The following is a 27,322-nucleotide window of genomic DNA, read 5'->3' as shown; positions in this document are numbered from 1 at the left end:
TAATATACATCATTTCACCAATCTTATATAACATTGCTAGTCACTTAGCAAAATGAAGATTAAGGAAAAACAAAATCAGTGTTGTTTAAGAACATCTCATACAAGACAATAAAACAAAATTATTAACCACCTCACCCTTTACTGTTATAGCCCACAATATGTGCAAAGTAACATTTGTAAAAACTAAGTTTTAAATTCTTCACATATTAAAGTGATATAATATTTTTTTTAAAATCTTTTAATTACTGAAAGTAATGCCAATCATAAATTAAAACTTACAAAATGTATACTGAAAACTTATTCTGAACATATGAATAACAAAAAGTTTGGTAAAATGCCCAAACTCCACCCCACTGCTTCCCTTTTGATTTTCATCAGAGCTATGGAACAAAACTCAAGATTTTGGGTAAAGTAATTAATCTCATCTTCTTACCATCTATGAAAGTAGAAACAAACAAAACAAAACAAAACACTCACAGACAGTAGTAACAGTGCTGGCTAAGAAAAGTGACTTTTAATTAAGAGCCACCGTTCTATCCTCTTTAGTAACACATTCTGAATTTTGTGTTAGAACATTAAAATACTACAATTCCCTAGCTTTCAATCATATTCACCCTAGAAATTTGATTAGTAATTTATATTTAGTGCACAAAAAAGTGTTTCTAATAATATATTGTATAGAAACAAAAACTACAATATACAGGTTTAAATTTTTCAGAAAACTTTTGTTTATTTCCATCTTTGTGAGCAATTGAAACAAAAAAATTATTTTTTTAAAAATGTAAGTGATTTTACAAATCAGGTGACATGAATGATGCTCAGTTACGTCTAATAGTTATTATTTTACTTTGAGTGTGTTTATCACATGCACATCATCTGTCGCTTATTTGAGTTTTAGAGATAATATTTAACAACTTAAGTCTAACAATCTAGTTTGAGTAGTTTACTCCTTATGGGTACCATTGTATTGTATTTGTGAAAATATAGAAGTGTGGCATGTGCCTTATTGGTTCTAGTTTCTTATCTCTTCAACAGGATATTAGCTTTAATCATACTAAAAGTTTATTCTATAACATTGATTGAAGAATAGCTTCCATCAATGTATTTTAGTTATCTTTTGACATGTCATGGCCAAGGCTGACCAAAATGTTTATAGCTCAGTGCCAGGATGAAAGTCTGTTAAAAAATTCCTGAATTCCCCCCAGGTATAATTGTCACCTACTACATATTGTACAAAGTAAAAATACTTGAGCATACTGCTGACCAGTAATTTCTTTATATGCCAAGGTCAGAGATAAAAATAGCTCTAATTTTTTTGCTTTAAAGATCATATTTGAAAGAGCACATTAATTTCAGTGTTTGTGAAGTTTGCAAATTCTTTTTTCACTAAAATGACCCCTCTTCCCATAATTCAACAGATGCTTAAAATTTTTAGTCTAGAATGTACCTAAATGATCGACATAGTAAATCAGAATTTCACTTACAGTGGATAGGAAGAACAAAAAGAGTGGAAGAATCCATTATCATTTTATGATAAGCTGACCCACTTGAGTTATATCTATGAGTGGCTGGATTATTTAATTGTTCTATATTCTTATAGTAGCTGTTTTTTTTCATTGAATGATGATAGTTATGTATGGAAGTAGTGCTTTCTTATGGAGGCTGCATTTTTTAAGGTTTTAATCTTATTAGGTCATGTTTTAAGTATGTTTTTTTTTTTTGCATTGTATTAGGATTTGGTGTTTTTGGGACTATTTGTTGAATATATGTATGTGGTGTAAGTGGGTGTTGTGCAGTAGGAAAAAGTGAAATTCAGACTAGCCTGCAGTGGCATTTGGAGGCAATGGGTTGCTTTGAGCGTCGAGCCTAGTATGGCTTGTCGACAGTGGAAATTTTTTTTTTTAATTTTTTTACAGTAGTTAAGTAAACATTTTAAAACATTGTATATAAACTTCATGTACAGGATCTACTTATTGCTTGTAGGACATTTTCTGGATCTGTGGTATATTTCCAGGCCACTGAGAGTTAATATAGTAGTATGTGTTGAGATAATGTTACTAAAAAATTATTTGTTGAGGAGTTCAGTATTTTTGACAATATGATGCACCCCTCATGGGGATAATGTGGTTATGTTTTATACAATGTTCAGATTTTTTTTTTTATAGGAATGTACTCATTTAATTTCTTTTATGATTTTTTACTTAATTGTTTCTATATTTTCATATTGCCATGTCTGATTGGGTGTTTAGTTTAGGTGTTGTTTTGTATGATTAGATTATGATAGGTGTAGTTTAAATTAGTTAAGTTGTTGATTTTTTTAATAAGTTTGGTTCCACATTTTTAAAATTTTAACAAAGTTACATTTAATTGCTTATCTTTTGTTTAAATCTAGATTAAGGTTAGTGAGTAACCAGTCTGGGTTTAGTCAGCTTTGAACTGACACAAATAGTTTATGTCCTGGGAGGTTAGATTAGTTTATACACCCCCACCCTTGTAAGGGCTTCCATAGAACAATGACCACTCATAAAAAGAAGATGTAATCTAGATGAACAAGAGATAAACTCTGCATGCAGTCTGCATTCAGAATAAAAATTTAACAATGGAAATTAAGCAGACAAAAAGTGTGTTAGTATTCTATTTTATAGATTTGTTAGCATAGACATTTTTCCATGTTTAATACATTTGTTGATATATTGTATATTTATTTGTGATGTAATTTCTGATTCAGTAGAAATTATGCATTCGAAATCAAAAGATTTTAACTGTTGGTAGAAAACAATAGAAAATAAAACAGTGTATACAAAATTATACTAGGTAATTAATATTTACCACTTGGCATGCCACTGAAGTGCTGATGAAAACCATATTCACAAACAAGTTTAGCATTTTTTTCTTTTGAAACTTGGTGCCAAAGTCTGACAGGTTTTCCTTCAAGCTTTTGAAACTTGACTTTGAAGCGTTGATGAAGTGCAAAATTTTCAACTCGATAAATCTGTGGAGAAAATTTGTTTCAATTGTTAAAATACAACAATTTCAAGCAAATGGGGAGTTACTTTTTGAGTAAGTTTCAAAACAGTGGTTGAAAGGGTGATATAAGTTTCACCCAAAAATATTTATTTCTGGGGAAATTTATGTTATTCTTTGAAAATTTCAAATATTTGTGGTGAGCAATTTTATCAAATTTTTCCTCTTGAGAACTATCTTTCTGCGGATTTTAAAAAGCATGAAAAAATATTCCCAGATTTTCTGTTTTTGTTTTTCTATTCTTCTTTTTAAAAAGCATCAAAAATGAAAACTATTTTTATTTGCTTAGTTTCATAATTGTAATTTAAAAAGAAAAATATATTAATTTAAAACATGCAATTAAAATAATGTAGTTATCATACAAATCAACAATGTGACAAAAATATCTCACCTGTAAAGTTTTAATCTTGACCAAAATTTTTCCCCTCAGTTCTTTTTCAATACTTATAAATTCTTTATCTGATTTACTGAGCTCTATACACTCTGGCTTTCCATTTCCTTTAGTGGTCCAATGAGTAGGTGTTCCCATGTGATCTTTAACTATAAAACAATAAATCACTTTTTGAAAACTGAAGCTAGACAATTCAAGTAGGCCTATGGGTTACACTCTGAAATCTGAAACTTTTAAAAGATCATTAATATGTGTGTAGGCTATAGGCCTACACGTCACCATTAAAAATCTCATAAATCATAAACATAATTATATTGGCTAGTCATAACTGCCTGCCACCTTTGACTATTCATTATGAAAAAGATTAGGTTTTATGAACAGATAAGTTATGTCTACCGATGATAGTTCTTTAAATGAACAACAATCTTCAATAGCCATAACACATTTGGAAGGTAAGAGTGAGTTCAAACATCACAGACATAATCAATCAATCTCCATCCACTTTGATGTAGGCCTAGGTCTAAAAATTAGTAGAATAACTTAGTGTCTGGTAGAGATGTAATGTCAGACAAATATAAAGCAACCAAAAGTAATGGATAATAAAACAATATCAAAATAAGCTGTTATGTAAATCTGTGGCTAACAAAATACAGGTTACCACAAAATAAGATTTTTAAGAGTTTAGGTTTAAAATATATTTTCAATGTTGATTTCAACTTGATTTTTTTTATTTCTAATGCTTAAGTGGGGTAAGCTTGGTCTGGGTGGTAAAGCTCAGGGTCATATGGCACATTATAGCAAGCAGCTAGAGATATGACATCCCAGTAGAATTATGACTCATGACACGCAGATGAACCACAGACATGACTCAGATGAATATAGGGAGAAATTATTGCTAATTGTTATCCTTGACTGGATTGTTCAGCTAGACACAATGTGGGCACTTGGAATGTGTGGTTACCGGGAGCACAGAGTGACTGGACAGTATCTCAAGTTACATGACAGTACTGACTCACGATAGTTGACTCTATTGAAATGATAAGGGTTGGGTAGAGTAGGCCTGTATATTGGGCCGGGAACCAAATAATGGTCAAGAATGACTGCTACTACATTCTTAGAAACAGCTCCAACTTTATAGTCTAGTCTACGATACATGCGTGCTACACTGGCAACTCTCTAAGAATCATTGTAAACCATTCAAAAAGTAATAAAGAATTTAGGAACCTTCCTTGAGACTTGACTTAATCAGTGGTAGAAAAGGCTACAAGTGACGTAAAGGCATAAATGTTACAAGACTGATGAAAAGAGATCATTTTTTTTTTTTTAAATTTTGAAGTATAATTATTAAATATATAAAGATACTTACTATTTAATATTTCAGAGCGTATGAGTCCTTTCTTTTCTTTATTCATATCAACAAACATATCTCCAAAGTTGAAGTTAATATCTTCTTTAATGAAACTTCCTTTATTTTCAGTATAAGCTTGCTCTACTTCCTGTTGTAAATCTTCTGGTATCATTGTGTATGTCACTTGAGGACTTGCTTCTGATCCATCTTTTTCTTCTCCTTGGGTTTCCATCATCCAGCAAAAAGAATGTTCCTTAAGAGGTGATGTGCTTATTACATTTGCTTTCATACATTCGGCACCTTTGGTTTGGGATTTACCTTTAGTGGAATCAAGTAAATGATTTTTATCCAATTCTGCTTCACTACCAGTAGCAGGTGATTTTTTTTCATCCACTAGACCCTCATCAATACTATAATCAATAATCACGTATTGATGTTGATCGTTTACTTTCAGAAATATTGTCACTTTACATTTCTTTAAAATATGATACATATAGTGTGGCTGCCACTAAAATAGAAATTGAGGTCCTGAGCAGTGAAGATAGCCAAACTTAAGTTTAACAAATAAGAATTTACACAATTTACACTATAAATGCCTTGTAAAACAAATGTAATGGGTTCATTCATTCTAGAGTATCAAAGAATATTTTTACTATCCAGTGTAAATTGGCATAAAAAAGGCTTTAGAAACAGAAAGTATGTTAAAAAAACTATTAAAGTAATCAATAAGCCACCTTTGTGAAAACTCGCATTTCTTATATGGTCTTTACAAATTGTAAAGTAAGTTTATGCTTTTAACTGGTGTATAAGTGTCCATTTAAAAAGCAATCTTACAAAAAGCATGGATGTTAATTTTTACATGATGTAAGTATCTTGATTGAAAATTTAGCTTGAACCTATAAATCAGTATCCAAATAATAAGTATAGCCAGGGCAACACTGTAATGTAAGTCTACTAACATATAACAGCTCACAGATTTTTTACCATTATAAAATTCAATTATCAATTTTTCAAATGTTGATTACCTCTTTATTCTGATCCATTAGAATTTTTTTTATCATTGTGATTTGATTTTCATAACCTCTAAAAATTATGTCTTTGTTGTCAATCTCTATTGTTACTGTTAAATCTGGGAAGTTTGTCTGAGCAGCTGTTTGCAGTTTCAGAACATCATGTAGCCAAAGGAAGTATTTGTTCTGAAAGCTTATCTTAACTTTCACCTTCTTAATTAAAAGGTTTTTTTTTATCACTGACATTTGTTGTTGAAAACTTCTGAATCTCACTGGCTACAGAATCCATGAGCTTAGACTGGTAGAACAAAGACAGTAGTAAAACATTGCCATCTTCAATAAAAATCTGACCATGTGGGTTTGTGCTGTTAAAATTTTCAATGTATTCCAATAACTCTTTATTCCTAATCAGATTTTTGCTTGATAAACAATTTTTTTCTCTGACAAGCTGGGATATAAATTCTTGAACAGTACACTGTTAAAAACAAAAATGTATTTATTTTTAGAATAAAAAAATAATTAATTAAATATTTTTCTTATTATTCTCCATTTTATAAGGAATGCAGCTTACCTTATTTCCTTGGTTATCTATAACAATCAGCTTTATGTCCTCACCAGCTTCATCAAGAACAAGGTGAATGCCAGAAATTTTAATACATTTTTTTATCGCTTGTTGTGTTTTCTTTAAACCAAGAAATCTTTTACAAGTTTCAGATAACTTAGTAGACTGCAAAATAAATATTAACAAGCTTTAGCTGATTAAAATTATTCATTCATAACTTACACCAAAGATGCTTGTTAAATATAAATGAATGTGCAACACATTGGTTATATATTTTCTATGATACCTGTGATGCTTGTTTTTTTTTAATTAAAAATATACAATTATACATGCACATTTTTTAAATAAAAAATTGTTTTTAAGGCAAAATTTGCGATGCACATAAAAAGTTATTTTTAATTAATACTCATCACATATGGTTTTTCTAATATCTGTGCATTTTGATAAAATTGATGGTTGTGTATTAAGGACATTTTAAAATCCTCCAGAGAAGAGTAGCTTGTAGACAGATAAAACTTAAGATTCTAAAGATCAATTCAATCAATAATGACAACTAATAAATCTACCAGGATGAAACAGAACATGAGATAAAGGTAAAGAACCACCTTAAGCTAGGCAAAGAACAAATAGGACGCAAAAGGTTGTATTTTTTTACCACCAAAATTTCACTTAATTGTAAAGATCTCATGTATGAAGGATAACAACAAATGCCAGAGTGAACATTAGTTTTATTACAGTACAAGTTTTTAAAAGTTTTAGAATGGGTTTGGATCTCTTTATTATTAAAAAGCAATCTAAGGAAATGAGGAAAAAATAAGGATCATATTTGATTTTAGTTAAATTCTGATGTACTGTAAACAGAAGAATAAATAATACTGCTTAAGAGAAAGGATCACTCTATTGAAATATAATATACCAATAATAAAATTAACAAAAAATAGAGTTTGCTTAGAAATAACTATAAAGAATAGCTTATGATGTTGGCCTCTAAAAATATAACTGAACCCACATGTTATCAGGGTTGAAAGAATATTTTAATTGAATGCTGAGGATTTCTGAATGACAGTTCCAGAAAAAAAAAAAAATTTTATGACCATTCAATTTTATAATTTTCAAACACAAATAATTTTAAAAAGCATCTTTGAATTAAAATATTTCTATAATGTTGAACTTGAGGAACAATGCCTCTCGTCTTTCTTTAGATTAATAAACAGTAATTGAATTTTTACCTTAAATGTTTTTTCTGATAATATTTTATGCATTTTCTTTACAAAAGATCCAGACCCTTCAATGTTAATGGATGTAGATGTTACTTCTACCTTACAAGGAAATTTAGTTTCTTTCAAAGCTTTTTCAATGTTTAAATGTTTTAGAATCCAAGGTATTACACTTTGCTCATAATGAATGATGGTAGATTTTTCAAAAGTTTCTGCAGTCACATCTTGTAAAGTCAGTTTTTCTATGTTTTTAAAAATATCAGTTGATTCTGTATTCTTTGCATGATGACCTTGTTGTCCAGCTCTTGGATCAATTAGCTCAAGAGATATCTGGTCATTATAAGATTGTGAAGTTGAAGCAATTTCTGACTCAAAAACTTTGTACATAGATTTCATATTGTGAGATGTCTCAGTTTCCTCATCCAATGACTCTTGAAAACAAAATATGGAAGTATTGTCAATTTTTGCTCACCAAATTTCCTTTTCCTTCTACATACAGGCAAAACACTTTCCATTTATAAAAAAAAGATTAATTGACAGCTTAAATAAAGCTTCTTTTAAAATAATGCAGTGAGACAACCAGATTAACATTTATTTTCCGAAGGTTGTATTACAATAACATTTGTGTTAAAAATATATTAGAGACTTTGAAGCTAAGGTACTTACTTTGGATTTTGGTTCCTTGCTCACTTTCATTTTCCACTTCATCATTTATGTGAGCTAGCTGATGTTGAGTAACATTGTATTCCCCAAGATTTTGTGACAAAATAAACTCTGTCACTTTGTCTATATTTTCTTTATCATATCCTTGAAATGCAAATAGTATTAATTTTTTTTCTTCAACAAAAACATGGAAACTCTGGAACATTGAATTGATGTCAGCAGCTAACTTCTCCAAATGAGTGTTGTTTTTAAATGAATAAGAGGTTTTCTTCTTAATAAATTTTCCAACAAGTTTTTCCAAATAATCCTATGAAAAAGAAATCAAAATACATTTCACATAAGAAATAAATTATAAATTTAAATATTGTATGGCTATATGTCATGCCTGTTTAATACATAACTAGATGTATAGCCTAAATAAATAAATAAATAAATATATATATATATATATATATATATATATATATATATATATATATATATATATATATATATATATATATATATATATATATATATTCATTCATTCATTCATTCATTCATTCATTCATTCATTCATTCATTCATTCATTCATTCATTCATTCATTCATTCATTCATTCATTCATTCATTCATTCATTCATTCATTCATTCATTCATTCATTCATTCATTCATTCATTCATTCATTCATTCATTCATTCATTCATTCATTCATTCATTCATTCATTCATTCATTCATTCATTCATTCATTCATTCATTCATTCATTCATTCATTCATTCATTCATTCATTCATTCATTCATTCATTCATTCATTCATTCATTCATTCATTCATTCATTCATTCATTCATTCATTCATTCATTCATTCATTCATTCATTCATTCATTCATTCATTCATTCATTCATTCATTCATTCATTCATTCATTCATTCATTCATTCATTCATTCATTCATTCATTCATTCATTCATTCATTCATTCATTCATTCATTCATTCATTCATTCATTCATTCATTCATTCATTCATTCATTCATTCATTCATTCATTCATTCATTCATTCATTCATTCATTCATTCATTCATTCATTCATTCATTCATTCATTCATTCATTCATTCATTCATTCATTCATTCATTCATTCATTCATTCATTCATTCATTCATTCATTCATTCATTCATTCATTCATTCATTCATTCATTCATTCATTCATTCATTCATTCATTCATTCATTCATTCATTCATTCATTCATTCATTCATTCATTCATTCATTCATTCATTCATTCATTCATTCATTCATTCATTCATTCATTCATTCATTCATTCATTCATTCATTCATTCATTCATTCATTCATTCATTCATTCATTCATTCATTCATTCATTCATTCATTCATTCATTCATTCATTCATTCATTCATTCATTCATTCATTCATTCATTCATTCATTCATTCATTCATTCATTCATTCATTCATTCATTCATTCATTCATTCATTCATTCATTCATTCATTCATTCATTCATTCATTCATTCATTCATTCATTCATTCATTCATTCATTCATTCATTCATTCATTCATTCATTCATTCATTCATTCATTCATTCATTCATTCATTCATTCATTCATTCATTCATTCATTCATTCATTCATTCATTCATTCATTCATTCATTCATTCATTCATTCATTTATTTATTTATTTATTTATATTTTTTATAATAAGATTTTAAACTTCATTATTGTTTAAGATGATTTAAACAATTAAAAACTACATTTATTTACCTTTAATTTGATATCAATTTTATTTATCAAATTTAATCAATAACCTAGAAGATGATTTGTAAAACAACATGTTTTTTTTTAAATGGCTGCAATAATATGACTGATACTCAGTGATTGGTTGGTTAGTATTTTAAGGAGTGTTGTTGTGACGAGATTGACCGTTCAGTGCCGTTCGGCAGAAATGTGTCATCTGCTAGATTTCTCCACATTCAAATACATGGCGGGCAAAATGGACAGGCTTAATTAGCTGTAGTCTCTAACAAGTTATTTTTTATCAGTTTTATTTTTACCCTGCATGATTTCAAAACATTAATGACATTAGTTCTAGTGGAAAGCAATTTATAATTTTCTATAGTTTAAAATATATTTTACACTAAATATATTTTCGTTATGGTTAGAACAATATTAAATAAAGCAATTCACGTTTTGCTTACTTTTATTATGTTCTACTCAATAATCTCAGCGATCAGACCAAAAAATGGCAAGTTTGCATCAAACACTAGTGTAAATTGTTAAAACTAGACCAGTATTGTTGAATAATATGCAAAAATAACAATTTTAAGTATATATTTCTGAAACGACCATGAAACATTGTTAAAAAAACAGAATCACGGTATTGTCATTTTTTGCAGCCATCATTACCATGAAGATGGTAAAAAATGTAGGTCCTTCGACCTATATATATATATATATATATATATATATATATATATATATATATATATATATATACATATATATATATATATATATATATACATACATATATATATATATATATATATATATATATATATATATATATATATATATATATATATATATATATTTATATATAAATATATATATATATTTATATATAAATATATATATATATATATATATATATATATATATATATATATATATATATATATATATATATATATATATATATGTATACAGTTACAATATACTTTTGTTCTTAAAATAAGAATATCAGAAAAGAATGCATAAATTTAAACTTACAACATTGCCATGTTTGTTACAAATAACAATTTTTAGGTTATCATTGCCAATAATGTCAACATGATAACCTAACTCTTCCACAACTTTTTTCAACTTAATTAGGAGTTTTTCATCACTGAACAGCGTTTCATCAACACAATGGCATGATATCTGATTTTTTTTTAGTAACAATCAATACAATAGTGTTGTTATTATAAATATTTAAAATGTAATACATTATATATACAAGTATAATAATTATAAAATGAAGTGGTAAAAAAATTCAAAAAGTAATGTTAAGTTATCTACTGCTAAAGTACACACATACATCATATACTTTCCAATTTTCTATACAGGGCAATGAAATACAACCTTGTGGATAATAAAAATTAAGCTATGCCTAAGTGTAAAAACATAACATTACCTTTTCATTCTGATCCACAAGAATCTTATTTAAGACATCAATTTGTCTTTCATAACCATTCAAATTAATGTCATGATTGTCAATATCTATAGCTATTGATACATCTGGGAATATTTTTTGGGCAGCTTTAGTAAATGTCATAGCATCAAGTAGCCAAATATAAAATCTGCTCTGAAAAGTAATTTGTATTTTAACTTTTTCATTTAGAACTTTCTTAATTTCCATGGCTATGCAATTTATTAATTGATCTTGATAAAACAGAATCAATAATAAAATTTTGCCATCTTCATTAAAGATCTGACTGTGTGAATTAGTTTTGTTAAAATTTTCTATGTATTCCAGCAATTCTTTGTTTTCATCCAGATCACTTTTTGATAAATATAAACAAGTTTTTTCTGTCACAAGTTGAGACATGAATTCTTGAAATGTTCCCTGTTGAAAAAATAGTTTTGAGAGGCAATTGTTTAAGAAAATTGTGGTGTGTGCATTTTAGTTTAAAATAAATTATTTTAAAATATTAAGCGTATGGTCTAAAAAAAATTTAATTGGATGTCAAAAAAGATCTATGTTTGAAAAAATATTAATCAAGTCTTTAAAAAATATTATGTATTGTGGCTACTAAAATGGGAACAACAAATCCCAGATGTAAATAATAATAATTACCTTATTCCCTTTATCATCAACAACAATTAAACTTAGATGATCATCATAAATTTCAAGAACAAGATGACAGTCAGAGTTTTCAAAATGCTTTTTAATATCTTGCTGTATTTTCTTTAAAGCAAGAAATCGTTTTAGTACTTTTGACTTGGTAAACTGAAAAAGCAATGAAAAATGTGGAACTTCAGTTATTTTTAAATGTAAAGGGCATGCTACTAATACTAAATTAAACATCTAAACTTTAAAAGATTGACTCTAAAAAAGTATTGGCTTTTTTTAATCAAAATATTGAGAAAGAAATGTTTCTTTGTTAACCAAGTGTTTCAATGTCAAGGATATGAAAGATTATAGTAAAAGTATTTTTTAAGTCTAAAACATCAAATTCAATATGGTGGCATCTGCTATGTCTTGTGTAGGCCTATATATTTTACTTATTCTTTTGTTTTATAGATTATCTGACAAATGTAAATCACAACAAAAAAGATAAGCCTAGTTAAGTTATTGTAGTTAGATAAGATTGTATAAAGTATAATTAAGGGACACCATTGTTGGGTAGTAGGGCATTCAACTAGTTACCTGGAACTCTCAAGTTCAGATCTCTATACAAACTCATGTTTGCAGGATGTCACTGAGTCTTCCCAGCTATAATGGGTACCTGACTAACATAAGGAAAAGTGAAGGTGGCTGACCACACCATCCCTTCATATGCAGAGGTCAAAAAATATATGAACTCTACTTCTTCATTAGTTCTGAAATTGGAACTTTACACTACTTATTAAGTATAATTGTCTGTAAACGAGTAAATAATCTCCAACAACCAGATGATTGATTAGTACAACACATTTCTAGAGGGGAACTAGGTATACCATTAAATAAATTTTTACCTTATAATGTTTTGGTGTAAGAACTTCATGCAACCTCTGCACTAAAGTAGCAGGACCTTTAATTTTAACTTCACAACTTTCAAAAGTTACTTGTACCAAAGAATGGAGATTTTTTCCTTTCAATGCTTTTTCAAAGTTTAGTAATGAAAGCATCAAAGGTATTACATTTAGATCATAATAAATATATATTGTCTTTGTGTCTGGACTAAATACATTTCCCTTTTTTTCAGCTTCTGAACTACAATCATCCACTTGATTTATAATTTTATGTTTGTAATGTTCTTGTTTTCTGGACAACCCATAGTTTTCCAGAACAGATACATCATCCATATGAAGATCGCCAACAGCTGCCAGTTCTGAGTCAATAGCAGTTCGTGTATTGATCTTTCGTAATAGCCTTTCATATTGGCACTCATATGGTTCAATGAAACAATTAAAATAGGGGATAACTGTAAGTTTGTTTGTCTCCAGAATCCATTCCTTATTACATACAGCCAATACAGCCTCTAAATTTTAAATATACAAAAAATGTTATATATAAAATATTTCATTAAAATAATGTATTTTTAATTTTTAGAGATCATGAAAGAAATTCTGACAAAAATTGGGGAAAAAAATAATGAAGAGGATATGTAATTAGTCCTTTTGTATATTTATTTTGATTAAATTGGTTATATATTTTCTTCTATATATTTTGCAGCTTTTGCCATGGTGTCACCCCCTCCTAAATGGTGTCACCGGTGCGGTCTGCACCCCCACCCCCTTACAACACCTCTGACTTAACAGTATACAAATTATTTAAGCTACCAATTTTTACAGATTTTCATATACTTTAATTACCACTTGTTAGGAATTTATTATACACATAATTGGATAATTTGGGTTAGAGGATATTTATATTGGCTGATTTATGGTAATGTGGAAAGGTGAAATTTTGTGTATGATGGTTAAGGTAGAGTGAAAAAGGGAAACAATAATTCAAGATTAGTGAATCTCAGAAGTTGGCCTGGTGGGGCCAGTAAAGCTAAAGGTTTGCTGAACTGAATAGTCCCAAGTTCAAATCCCCAGGCAGATGAGGCTCGAACAGCAACCCATCTAGTTGAGAAAACTCCAAAATCAAACAACTGCTGCCTTGTAGTTTGTTCATGATTGGAACAAAGACTATGATAGCTATTCCAGAAAAAAATTGCAGACTGATTGAGCTTATTACAATATTACAATTAAGTACAAAAAAAGAGGAAGTGAACCTCCTTAGGGTTGTCAAAGAGTGAAGGAGCATATATCTTATCTATGACTATATATAGTGAGCCCATACTTGTGTCTAATGTTGCCTATATAAGTGAAAACTGATATCCATAGTGTCAGCATCGATGTGCTATTGCTGGAGTTATTGAAATGTCAAAGCTTGAATTAATTCTCTAGGTCTGCATACGATGTTTATTACGTGAGTATTGTCATGTAGGTCAAGTAAAGAGCCCTTATATGCACTTGTGCTTAACATGCTATCTCTTGCCTTAACTCTAATGCTCATACTATAATTGTTTCTTTCAAATAGATGGAAAAATAAGATTTGGCTAAATACTTAGTTATTACTTACCCCATCCTTGATCAAATAATATTTCGAACCAATCTTCTAATCCTAGTTGTTTAACACAAGTAACTTTTCTACCACCATGTTTCAATGATGTAAACAGCAAACTTAATTTATCCTGAACACTCCTTGTCACAACACCATTGGTTCTTGCAAGAACGCTAGATGTTGGCATTTCAATCTCAGTATACAGTTGATGGCCTGAAAGGCTAAAAGACTTCCTTTGCTTGTAAGAAAGTAATTTACTGTTTCCTGAAAAATTTATATAGAAAAATGAAAAACTTAAAAATGATAAAATACTTCTGCTATTGTTGTACTTTTGAAATAAACCTACATACAATGACGTACAGGTATGTATTTCAGATATGTATTCATATATGTGTATGCATTTGTTTAATCATATAAGCTATTCAGAGTTTCCTTTTTCTATATCTTATACAGCATTTTCGCATGGAAATAAAGTAAAAGTATATATTTTCTATATAAATTTCATTTTGTTCGGGGGGGGGGGGGGGGGGGGGGGGGAAGGTAGACTTTCTTCAGGGGAGGGTGGGGAACTTCAGAGCTCCCCCTTTGAAGTGAAGCCTGGAAAAAACTGCTGTATTTTAAGATTGAAGATAAGCATATTTTCTATTTTTTAAAGAATTTAAATGAGTTTAGCCTGCTACTACTTGGGTTTTCCTGCATATATGTCTATAACAAAGATCATGTTACCAAAATGTCTCTCAAACTCCACAACTGCCCTGGGATGATTCCATGGATCAAGCCACAAATTTTTAATTGGATCTTGATCAAACAATGTCTGCAAGAGGTGTAGCAGTTCATCAGGGTTAGTTCCCTTGGCAAATCCATGTACTAACAACAGCTGGGTCATTTTAGAGATGTTACACACAATCCTCGATATAAAAAACACATGTTAATAATATCATTTAAAAGAATATAGGGTAGATTATAAAATTAGCGAGGGGGGGCGGGGGTGCTGACCGCAACTGGTGACACCATTTAGGGGTGACACCAAGGCAAAAAAATAGCTAAACAAATTTGAGGGGGGGGGGTGCAAATCGAAAGTTTGAGGGGGGTGCAAATTGAAAATTTGAAAGTTTGTCACCAGAAGGGTCGCTACGCCTCGGGGGGGGGGGGGGGGTGACACCATTAAGTGCCGCACCGGGTGACACCCGACCTCGCTACGCCACTGTTTACAACTCATAGTAGTCCTACTTAATTACTCAAGATCACAGATACAATTTGCTGATCACACAATAAACGGGCTTTTAATAAGGGTGTAAAAGCTAAACGTCTTCACTTCTAGATCTAATAGTAGTAATAGTATTTGTATTACATTGTTGGGGCTTTAAGATAATTTTTTACGTTTATTTAAAAAATGGAATAGCTTTGCATTTCTTGTTTCAATTAAAGTATCTTAATAGAAGAAATGCGTAACACTTTATCTACGTCTAAATATTAACTAAATAGGCTATTATCTAAATTATATAGTTAAAATCTTGAACAAGATCACTTTTTCACTTTCAGTTTAGCCAAATCAGTTCAGTTTTATTGCTATCTTTATCGATCGGGCTTATCTATAAAACTACGGGAAACTCCGGTACATTTATTACTCTGGTGTGTATTAAATATATAAAGAGAATAGATTTGTGCCAATTGTAGTAGAAATCTAGGCTACCCTGCCTGAAAATCAGGTTCAAGGTCCCTCCATAGCAACTTTTCTTTTACATTAAAATAATTATAAGTCAGTTTGTAGATGTAGACTGCCGCATGTCACAAATAGATTTTTGCCCCTTAGACGCCCAACTAAATCGATATTATACATTAGTAATCAAAACAATTAAAGCTTAGATCTAAATTTGTATCTTAAAATTATTTTAAGGCAAATATTTTTAAAAAGTACACTTTTCTGAAAGGGACGCAACTTTAACATGAAACGAAAGGGAGACAACTGTAAGTATTGTTTGAAGCTACAACTCCAAGTAATTCTTTTTTTATTTCAACTCCAGTTTAAGAAAGTATGTCGTTACACTTTAGCATTTAAGAATAATATTTTATAAACTAAATTTCAGCAGTATTTTACATTTTAAAAATATATTCCACTAAAAAAATTCAATTAAAGTTGATAAATGAATCCATTCAATTGTATTGTGACAGAGATTTGTTTATATACTGTGTAGGCCTTAACCAATGTGTTATGTCTATATAACTTGTTTAAAAAGCATTAAACCATTGTTTGTAGAATTTATCATTTGAATAGTAAAAGCAAATCTGCATCTTACTCACTTTGTTAAGTCTACATTATTTTTGTAAAGAGATTTGTAGAGATTATAATTGGTTTGAATAGTAAAAGTTAATTGACATTAAAGAAAGATATTTGATAAACATGATATGGCAAACTGTGTTGGTCATTGACAAACTGTAAGGTACTGCTCACTGTGATCCATCAGCCTTAAGTGTCATTAAGGCAATCATAATTTCATTAGCTCTAAAAAATATATTCTTGTAATTAACATCTACTGTAACATTTCAAACTGAGCAGCTTATTGTTCTATTTCATCTAAAATATTGTTTCTATTTTCTATTATATTTGTGTATGCCAACTGGTTACTTTGTATTGATCCACCATTATTTTCTATTTTATCACACAGTGTCCTGAGTAGAGGATGATAGATGTTGTGTGCTGGTACATTGAGGTCAATTGATAACTCCCAAGATGACTCATTTAACAAAGACAAAAAAGTTGAACAACTTTGAATAATGCAAGAAGTGCAGAGGAATGCTCTACAATTTTTTTAATAACAAAATGAGTTGAATGACAATAAACAATAGTTTGACCAAAGAAACAAAGACAATACAAGTGATCAATACACTGATACATCCTTACACAAAGACAATACAAGTGATCAATACACTGATACATCCTTACACAAAGACAATACAAGTGATTAATACACTGATACATCCTTACACAAAGACAATACAACTAATCAATATACTGATACATCCTTACACAAAAACAATACAACTGATCAATACACTGATACATCCTTACACAAAAACAATACAACTGATCAATACACTGATACATACACAAAGACAAGCAGCACACAACCATTGGATGATCATCATATTTTTGTCAGTGCCTCAGACACACAAGGCAGAGAAAGTAGAGTTCATTTGTGTCATTAACTATGGCATATAAAGGAACAATAAGGTTGATATTATGCAAAGGCATGTTAAGTTTCCCTAACATGAGTCAGGTACACATTAGAGTTGAGTAGACACAGTAATGTCCTGCTGTCAAGGATCTAAACTTGGGACTTTTGGGTTAGCAGTTGTTTGCTCCACCATCACACCATACCATCCTATTGGTTGATGGTACTAGTTTTTCCTGGTCTAACCAAAATAACTGTGGTCTAATCACAGAATCAGTTATTACTTTCTTCATACATTAACCACTATGTGTACATTAAATCAGACATAAATTGTATATAGTTTAAACAGTTGTAAGGCTATTTCACATTGTTCTAAAGCTATATTGAGTGAAATCAGTGTGATATAATTTACTTTAATTAGGTTGCACTAACATCAGTACACAATTATAAAATAATTCATGGATAAGAGACAGCAACATTCTTTTCACATATCCACCTTCATTATTTCTAAGCACTCACATCCAATTTATTACAGTACAAAAATTTGATTCTCATTAGATCAATAGATAAATTAATTCAGGAAATACTAACATTTTTGTTCATTCTAATACACTCACATTCCACATTATGACATATAATAACTATTAAAATAAGATTTTCAAAAAATAAATAATAATGTGTGTTTAAGAGAAAGAAACATTCAATTCATTCCAGCCAAATCAGTCTGTCAAGCAAGTCTCACCATAGATAAAAACACTAAAATGCCAATGTACTCTACATTAAACAATATAATTTGTATGCAATGTAACACAGAAAAATGTCTACTCACAGTATTCACAAAGACATTTTTCTGATTGGAATTCCAGCAGAACATATGGGTTTTTTGGGCAAATTATTATTTACATTTTCTTTGACCCCTTTTTTTAACTTAACCCTACATATACTACATCTCCCATAAGTGACTTGAACAAGCTTCAGCTCCATGGTTTTGTTTATTTCTTTTTTGCAGGAGTTTTAAGATAACTTGCCATTGAGTCTGCATCACTTGTTGTGTACTTTTCATATTCTGCATCTAAATTTTGACTTTGCTTAGTTCCACTCAAAACATCGCAATTACTCTGAACTGAATTATTTAACTGATGTGCTTTATTCTAACACCTGATGTTGACTTATTTATTATAGATTAAGCAAAATGTGTTTATATTCTTTTACTTTGTCATCTGTCAGTCCTTGAATCTTGAGTGTTGCTGTTATTTCAACTTTTGGCTGATGTTTACATTTAACAATTGAGCTGTTTGTTTGACCCATTACTCTATTTCTGCCTGTGCAACTTTGGCATGTTTCATAATTATCTGACTCATTATAGCTCTTGGTAAAAGTAATCAAAACTGGTAGTTCTTTCAAATTGCTTTTTAAATTCTGTAAGTTTATGAAAATATAAAACATTTTAAAAATTCTTCTTGATTATAAGTTGTAATTCATTAACAATGTATTCTAGTAGAATAAATGAGGATGTTGAATTTCACTATGATTTACACATCATCATAAAGAATAAAATATCCAAACAAATGCTGGGTATATCTGCACTACTGCACTATCTATTAACACTAATTACACATACAAATAAAAAAAATTATATATATATATATATATATATATATATATATATATATATATATATATATATATATATATATATATATATATATATATATATATATATTAAGAATGAAAACTTGTTTAAGCTACCTCAAGAAATGTTATTTGTTCCTCATTTAATTGCAGCAACACAGCATTCTTTGTCATTATGTGAGATAGCTCATCATTTAAAGCTGAAAAGGCTTCAGACATTTTTTCTTCACATGGTCCCCATATTATAATGGGTGTTGCAGGAATGTTGTTCTTTACAGACATTGTAAAGCTTGCTGAAGTAAATACATCTTTTCCTGTACCGATAAATATCTTTACAATTAGAATAGTTACCTATTTAGAAGTAACCTCTTTTACAGTAACTTTAAAAGAAATTATATAAAAAAGTTCCTCAAGCATTCTTGATTAAAATTTAAAATGAAGTTAATAATAAAATAAATAAAATGCATCTGCTAGTAATTTTAATTAAATGTATATTTTAAAAAATATTGTGTTTTTTTTAAAAACTTTATGTAAGTTTATAATCTTGTGATTAACCTTAAATTATTCTAAAAATCAATAATTAAATACTGGTATTGAAAACGCATACCTTTTTTTTCAAAGTTCCACAGGTCTTCTAAAAATATAGATTAATGTAATGAGTATATTTTACAAAGTTATACAGATGCTAAAACATGAGTTAACAGACATGTATTTATAACAAGAATATAAAGCTTTTGTAAGTAGTGATAAATCAACTTACTAATTTTCTCAAAAAATGAAAAATTATTTTGTATCTCTGTTTCTTGATATCTTTTTTGAAGCTCTTTATAGAATTCCTTAAAGATTAAAAATATTACTACATTCTTAGAGAAAATAAGGTTTAGTAACAGATTTTTTAAAAAATGTATGCAAAAGAAAGAGCTTTTGAAGTGGTAATTTTAAAAATATCAGTTCTTTATCAGTATGTAAAATTTAACTCACTTCAAAATATATTTTGTCATCCACAACCAAAACAATTTTCTGTTGATCTTTCAGAATGTTTTCTTCAAAAAGTAGCTCATCCAAAGTTTCAAACACTGTTTGAACCAAAAATGTTTTAGGAAACTTAGAAGTCCCAAACACACCAGGTGGAACAATATGCACAGCTTCATAGTCAGCTGAATCTCTCAAGCATTGTCTCAGGGACATTTTTATGTGCTAAAGAAATAAATGAAATGTATTTAAATATAAATCTAAAATTACAAATAGCAGCATCTGATAATTTAAAAACAAATTCAATAAAGTATGTACCAACCAATGTTAGTATTCTAGATAATTTGAAGTCCTTTTTATTCTTGATAAAACTACAACGGGATCTTCTTTATTGAAAAATACATAATTTTAGCACTCAATTATGTTATTAAATGCCTAACCTATACAACAGTTAATGCTCATAAAATGAAATTATTAAAATTGGCAATTGGACATCAAATCCCAGTTTTCAAAATATTTTTGTGCTTTATACAAACATAAAACAAGTGAACTCTACTTCACTTGCCCCATAGACTGTCAAGTTTGAAAGGGAAACTTTACTTTACAAACATAAAAAGAAGAGTAATCTAGTTTATTAGTGTAAATAGAATGAGTAGCAGATTAATTAGAAGCCAGGTTAATTATTGTCACTATTATTATCTTGCAGATTATTTATTATCTCTAATCTCTTCAACCATCCATTACCTAGACATTTTTTTTCTTTTATCCACATTAACCTCAAGCACATTTCAAGATAGCCCTAATATAAACAGATATTACAAAAATTTTCCTTCACAGCAAATGTTAAACTTTTTCTAGGGATAATTATTATTATATCACTATTTTTACCTTTCTGACATCAAAGCCCCATTCAGGAAAACAATAAATCTGAAAATCACTGATACATTGGGTCTTCTTCACATATGATTGGCCAATCACAGCTCCAAATGAATAAAAAAATTGCATCTCTTGAACAGCACCATATAAAGCTTGCTTAGAAACTGTCGCTTCACAGTAACATGGGCAAGATGCTGGCTCAAGACTTGGTGAGATTGGAAAACACAACAAAGTTCTTGATGTCTAGTTAAAAAATAAAACATAAATTTAATTTATCTACTTGCTTAAACTCAAAATTTATTAATATATCTTTTTCTTAACCATATTCACCCATTAACTATTGTCTATTTGATATCTAAATGTCTCAATAGTTAAAACAATTGAAATGATGGAAAACCTACCATATGTAAAGGGTTTCTTGCAATCATTTCTACCTTTGCATTTAGTTTGTTGTAGTCTTTATACAAAATATTTGTTTCTAAAGAAGTACAACAAAATCTTTAATTATTTAATACGGATCGGAAGGAAATAATAAAATTTGAAATAATTGGAAACATTTATAAGTACAAAACAATTTCAGTTATTAGTATTGATACAACGAGTACTGTTTGCTGTTAAACAGCTGAATAAGATGTCCAAGGTAACATTTCCAGACAAGTAACTTCCATACAACCAGAAGTAGCTTTGGTTAAAACATTATACTTTAAATTGCATAAATGAAGGTATTTCTTTCTCTCATTTGACAAAGCATCAACAAAATTAAAAAACAATAATTACCTGAATGGAAAAAACCAGCAAGGCATTTTTCTATTTGCTGTTCAATATGAAAGCCCTTTTTATTCAAATAATACATAAATTCTTTAAATACATTTTCATTGACCGATTCACAAATAAATAGATCAAAAGTTTTCAAAATGCCTGCAAGCTGAGCTTCATTTGACTTGGCTTTTAGTATCATGGAATGATCAATGATTATCTCAGCCATAGCGTCTAAGGGAAATGGATATTTGCTGTCATGCATCAGAGTTGTTGAAATTCCTATCTTATAACACTGAGCAGTAACAGCTTGTTGAAACATGAGGATGACACATTTTTTCAAACTCTCTCTGATTGTTTTACTAAAGGCTTGAACAGGTGTTTCAACTGGTATTTTCCATTTTGGAAGAAGTATAGTTACATTTCTTGTTTTTTTGTGAGTTGAAATAATACATTCCTCAACTGAAAATAAAAAGATGTTGTTATTGAAACTAGAGGCTTAAATGTAAAAACACATTGACATTCATTTACATAGATCAAAAAAGCCGCTAAAAATAAAACATTTTATAGTTTGTTTTTTTTTGTTTTTTTTTATTTTGCTTGGAACAGATGCTAATTTATAACCACAAATGGGTCTTAAATGTGCATATTTTGGAAATTCTATAAGAAAACATTGTGACAGCCATTATGTGAACTTACAACTGGAGCCTTGCTTATTGTAATGGTGTGTGGCAACCAGATGAAAGGAAAATTTTAAGGCAAACTATTCATGAAAACAAGAAAGTGAATTCACACTTACCATCATTTGATGAAACAAATTCAACTGTCATATCTTGATTTATTTCCATAACATCCCCTTGAACAAGATGAACATTCAATCCTGTACACTTGGCTGTTTTTATCAGAACAGCTTTATTGTATTCAGTGGCACAATAGGTGTCTTGAAGTTCATACAGCTGATCCCTCAACTCAGAAGCTTCAATTTTCATCTGTGGAAACTCAAATTGACACTGATACTTCTGTGAGATCAGTTGTTGCAGCTGATGTCCCATCTCTGTATTCAAAAAGGAAATCAGCCCAGGAAAGGTAACTCTAAATTCTTTATCATATATTTTACTCAATATGTCGTGTAAGTGTTTCTCAATAGTCTTAAATACTTTATCAGAACTATTATTAATTTTAATTCCATGTTGACCTAGAGTAATACATGCTCTTTTTGAAGCATCCAAGTTTTTCATGCTAACAATCTCATCTTTGAGAAATTTTCTTATGTAAGCCAACAATGGAGATTCACAATGGAAATAATAATTCTTAACTTGCTCACTTTGTTCATTTTCATTATCTATGTTAACTGAACTGCACTGCGTATCTTCTATACTGCAAGGATTTAGAGACAAAACTAAATTGTTGACATTGTCCAAATCATCCTTGTTATAACCTTGAAATGCAAAGAGTATCAGCTTTTCTCCCTCAGCCAAAATATGAAATGATTTAAAGTTTGAATTGACATCCCTAACCAAATTATCAAAATTTAAATTGTTTGTAAACAAATATGTTTTTAATCTCATCACCAGTTTGCGAACAAGGATTGGCAAAATTACCTGTGGAAAAAATGTACTTGAAAAATAAAATCATCTAGTAAGTCTTTATCAATAGTTGGAGAAGTTTGTGTTTGAAGTCACTATAAGAGCAATAAATTGATCATTAATTTAAATTTGAAACTATTGCTAAGATGTTTACCCAAAGCTATACTTATAATGGTCTACAATTGAAGCTACTAACACATTTTGTTAATCACCCATGTTAAAGCAAGTCAAATGTAAAATTTCAAAGTGAATCTTAAAAACTTAGGTAACTCATATTTTATGAAAAAAAAATTTTTTTTTAGCTCTATGTATAACCCTGTCTATTAGCTACAAAACAAGTAATACTCTTTTTCTTTTCTTTGTTTTTGCTAAAGAAATAAGTTTTTACCAATTGTCCAATTCTATCTTCAATAAGCATTTTTGGATCGTCTGAGCCAATTATGACAATATGATAACAAAAGTCATCCACAATTTTCTTTAACTGGCTCAAAACTTTTGCATCACTGAACAGCATTTCATGATAATGATCAAAAGTCATCTGTATAAATAGAAGAAATTGTGTTAATTTAAATAGTACAAAAAAAAATTAAAACACTTTAAGTACTAGGTTTTAGAGGTTAGTTAAGAGTTGATGGGGTGGGAGGAGATAAATTGTATTTTGACCCAAGCAAACAGTATGTTATAAAATTTAACATGTTATATCTTGATCTAAATAATAACATTTTATTCATAAATTTTAAATATTTTATAATGCTCATCTTTTATAGCTCAATTTCAATAATTAATATTTAACTGTTATTGATTATTTAAAACTTTGCTAAGATTATATATTATAATTTAAAAATAAACATGTTTCTATGTATTTATTTTTTCATTACATAATTATGGTAAAAATCTAATTTTGTTTAAACAATATAAATAAGTTTTACAGTAAGGTTTGTTTATGGTTTAACCATGAAGACAAGCTTACCCACAGTTTTCCAAAACAAAACAAGATTTTAAAGATCCATTGAACTAGTGTTTCTTCCAGACATTTTCTCCGGGGGGGCACTTGAAATTTTTGGGGGGGGGGGGCGGTAGACTTTCTTCGGGGGGGGGGGGGGAGGGACATTGTTAAAAGTATATATTTTCTATCTAAATTATATAAATTTAATTTTGTTCGGGGGGGGGGGGGGCGGTAAAAAATTTTCGGGGGGCAAAGCCCCCCCTCCCCCCGAAGAGAATTTTAACTGGGGAACCTGTACTCATCAAATAAATTTATTATTTACCTTGAAGTTTTTTTCTAATAATATTTGACGCATTTTCTTAACCAAAGATGCAGATCCAGCAATAGTAACATCTGTAGGTCTTATCTCTACCTTACTTGGGAATTTGGTTTCTTTCAAAGCTTTTTCAAAGTTTAAAATTTTTAGAATCCAAGGTATTATACTTTGCTCATAATGAATGAGGGTAGATTTTTCAAAAGTTTCTACAGTCTCATCTTGTAAAGTCAATTGTTGTATGTCTACAGAAATATCAGTTGATTCTGTATTCTGTGTAGGATGATTTTGTATCCAAGCACTTGATTCAGTTGAAGCTACTTCTGACTCAACAACTTTGCAATTAAATTTCATATTGTTTGATAATCTTTCAGTTTGCTCATCAAATGGCTCTTGAAAACAATCAAAATATGGAAGTACTGTCAATTTTTGCTCACCATTCCTCCATTCTTTTCCACATACAGCCAAAACAGTTTCTATTAATAAAAACAAAAGATTAACTGACAGCTCAAATTAAAAAAAAAATAATAATAATTCTGTGAAACAACCAGATTGACACTTCTTTTCTAAAGGTTGTTAAACAAAAACATTTGAATTAAAATATATGTATATTATTTTAGTGACTTTCTAGCTAAAATATATACAACAAACAAAAATGTAAAATAAGACTGGACCATGTAAAATTGACAAGATTTAATTACCACTAATTGAGAAGAAGATGTAAATCAACAGTACAAATTAAAAGGAATTAATTATCAAAGACAAACTTAAAATGTGCTTAAAATGTCATCCATCAAAGATATCAATCTATTGACTTTTTTTGGGTATATTTTTGGTTTAACGTATATCCAGATTTGTTCATTGTTTGCTTCTGTATGCTAATGTTTTTCTTTAGTTACAATTTTTTTCCTCTTAATTCTTTAGATGCAAAATAATTCAGTTAGTTAAATTTTTCAGGAAATTTAATGCCAAACTGATATACTTCCAGAGAAATATAACTCCAAGAAGCCAATTTATCTTTCATTTAATAAATTTTGAAAGATTCATATTTGTTGTAGTATCCAACAATGTGTTATTCACCTGTTAAAGTATCATTACAAAAGTTTCAATACAGTTGTGAGGAGACTTACGTGTCTTCCACGTAGGTGTGTTGTCTTAAAATTCTAATCACATATCTCATGAGTGTAACATTATTTAATCTTTATGAATGACCCCTCAATTCAAAAAAGGTATTACAGAATTATAACTTACAAAGTAAAAAATGATTCTAGAAAATTTTTAAAAAGATTTAAATTCAGATTTCAGAATTTAATTGTTAATTATAGTTTTAGCAAAACAAACTGAGATAAATTGATTTGTTTATTTCAGGTATAAGTTACTAGAGTTACTGCTTTTCAAAAACTTAGCATAATTTAGTAACTTTGAAGAGATAAAAGCTTCTTAATTAAAAACAAGTAATTAGCAAACAATACTTTTATAAACAGATAATATTGATTAATGTTTAATGATTGCTTAAAAACTACAAAATAACTATTGACCATAGCTACTGTTTTAGAATGCACAGCAAGGTTTTCTTTAGTTCTGAGAGGGCATGCAATTAATGCTAAATTTTCCTAAATGTTCTATTCAGTTAATTATTTTTCTAATACAGAATGTATGGCTTTAGTGGTTCCTATATCTACATCCGAGAAAAGAAAAATTTATAAAAATATAATAATAATATATTGTCCTTACCCCATCCTCCTTGGAAAAAAACTTCAAAACAATCATCATTTAAATCTTTGTATTGATATATATATTTTTTAAACATCATCTCCAGCTTGTTCTTAACACCAAATTTTAAAGTCCCAAATGATCTAATGAAAATCTTATTTGTTGGCTGAATGATTTCCCCAAGCAATTCATCTGCAGTTAACCTTGATAATTCACTGAGGTCTGTTAGGGAAAAGTATTATTTGAATAAACTATACATTAAAGACAGAAGTAGTACTATACATTTCTAATTATCTCTAATTATCTAAATTGTCCTTGTTTCTTTAGTAACATAAATATATTGAGTCATTTAACTTTTAACTGGCAATTATAATTAATAAAAGAAATCTTTCTATTATACAAATTTGAATAAATAACATTTTGAATTCCGTTAATATTTTCTCAAATATTTAGGTCCTAACAATTAAGATTAGAACATATCAATTTTATAATTTTATTTTTACATACCTAAGTTTTCTTTAAACATGGCAACAGCTCTATTTTCCCTATATGGATCTAACCACAGTTTTTCAACATTTTTATGTTCCAACAGCTTTAATAAAATATCTCTAAGATCAAGAGTTGTGCATCTAGTTTCAAATCCATGAATTAATAATAAATGATCCATTACTGTGAAATTCTGAAATAAGGCTTTATATATATGAAACTTTGGGAAGTTGTTGAGAATACTCCTGGGGAGGTTTCTGCGGAAAAAAAAAATTAATTCGCAGGGGTGGCGTCCGGCAGTGCATGCTTTGTTTATACCCTATACACGATATATAAAAAATTAAAAAAACGATTGCTGT

General features: G+C 29.0%; 3 protein-coding genes across 3 annotated transcripts; all 3 read right to left on the bottom strand.

Moving 5' to 3' along the window:
- Positions 1–5,987: 5,987 nt before the first annotated feature.
- LOC131956165 (uncharacterized) lies at positions 5,988–16,075 on the bottom strand. Its single transcript, XM_059320589.1, has 11 exons — positions 16,039–16,075; positions 15,237–15,418; positions 14,529–14,774; positions 12,932–13,437; positions 12,051–12,203; positions 11,388–11,819; positions 10,985–11,134; positions 8,219–8,522; positions 7,565–7,983; positions 6,345–6,500; positions 5,988–6,248 (listed from the first exon to the last, which is right to left on the bottom strand). Exons 2-11 carry the CDS (start codon positions 15,394–15,396, stop codon positions 5,988–5,990), a joined length of 2,787 nt encoding a protein of 928 aa, XP_059176572.1. The 5' UTR covers positions 15,397–15,418; positions 16,039–16,075.
- A 1,637-nt stretch (positions 16,076–17,712) lies between these two features.
- On the bottom strand, positions 17,713–20,508 carry LOC131956170 (uncharacterized). Its single transcript, XM_059320594.1, has 5 exons — positions 20,297–20,508; positions 20,076–20,151; positions 19,923–19,949; positions 19,433–19,629; positions 17,713–19,102 (listed from the first exon to the last, which is right to left on the bottom strand). The coding sequence occupies exons 1-5, from the start codon at positions 20,501–20,503 to the stop codon at positions 18,860–18,862; spliced, it is 750 nt and encodes a 249-aa protein (XP_059176577.1). The 5' UTR covers positions 20,504–20,508; the 3' UTR covers positions 17,713–18,859.
- A 1,269-nt stretch (positions 20,509–21,777) lies between these two features.
- Positions 21,778–27,144, bottom strand: LOC131956164 (uncharacterized). The gene is made up of 7 exons (XM_059320587.1): positions 26,985–27,144; positions 26,499–26,699; positions 24,774–25,240; positions 23,894–24,043; positions 22,719–23,520; positions 21,941–22,381; positions 21,778–21,845 (listed from the first exon to the last, which is right to left on the bottom strand). Exons 1-7 carry the CDS (start codon positions 27,142–27,144, stop codon positions 21,778–21,780), a joined length of 2,289 nt encoding a protein of 762 aa, XP_059176570.1.
- Between the last annotated feature and the right edge of the window lie 178 nt (positions 27,145–27,322).

This window comes from Physella acuta, unplaced genomic scaffold, assembly GCF_028476545.2.
Source record: "Physella acuta isolate Inbredline_101_S28 unplaced genomic scaffold, ASM2847654v3 ptg001131l, whole genome shotgun sequence".
NCBI lineage: Eukaryota > Metazoa > Mollusca > Gastropoda > Physidae > Physella > Physella acuta.
Note: the sequence above shows the minus strand (reverse complement) of the source record. Positions and strands in the feature narration are given on the sequence as shown.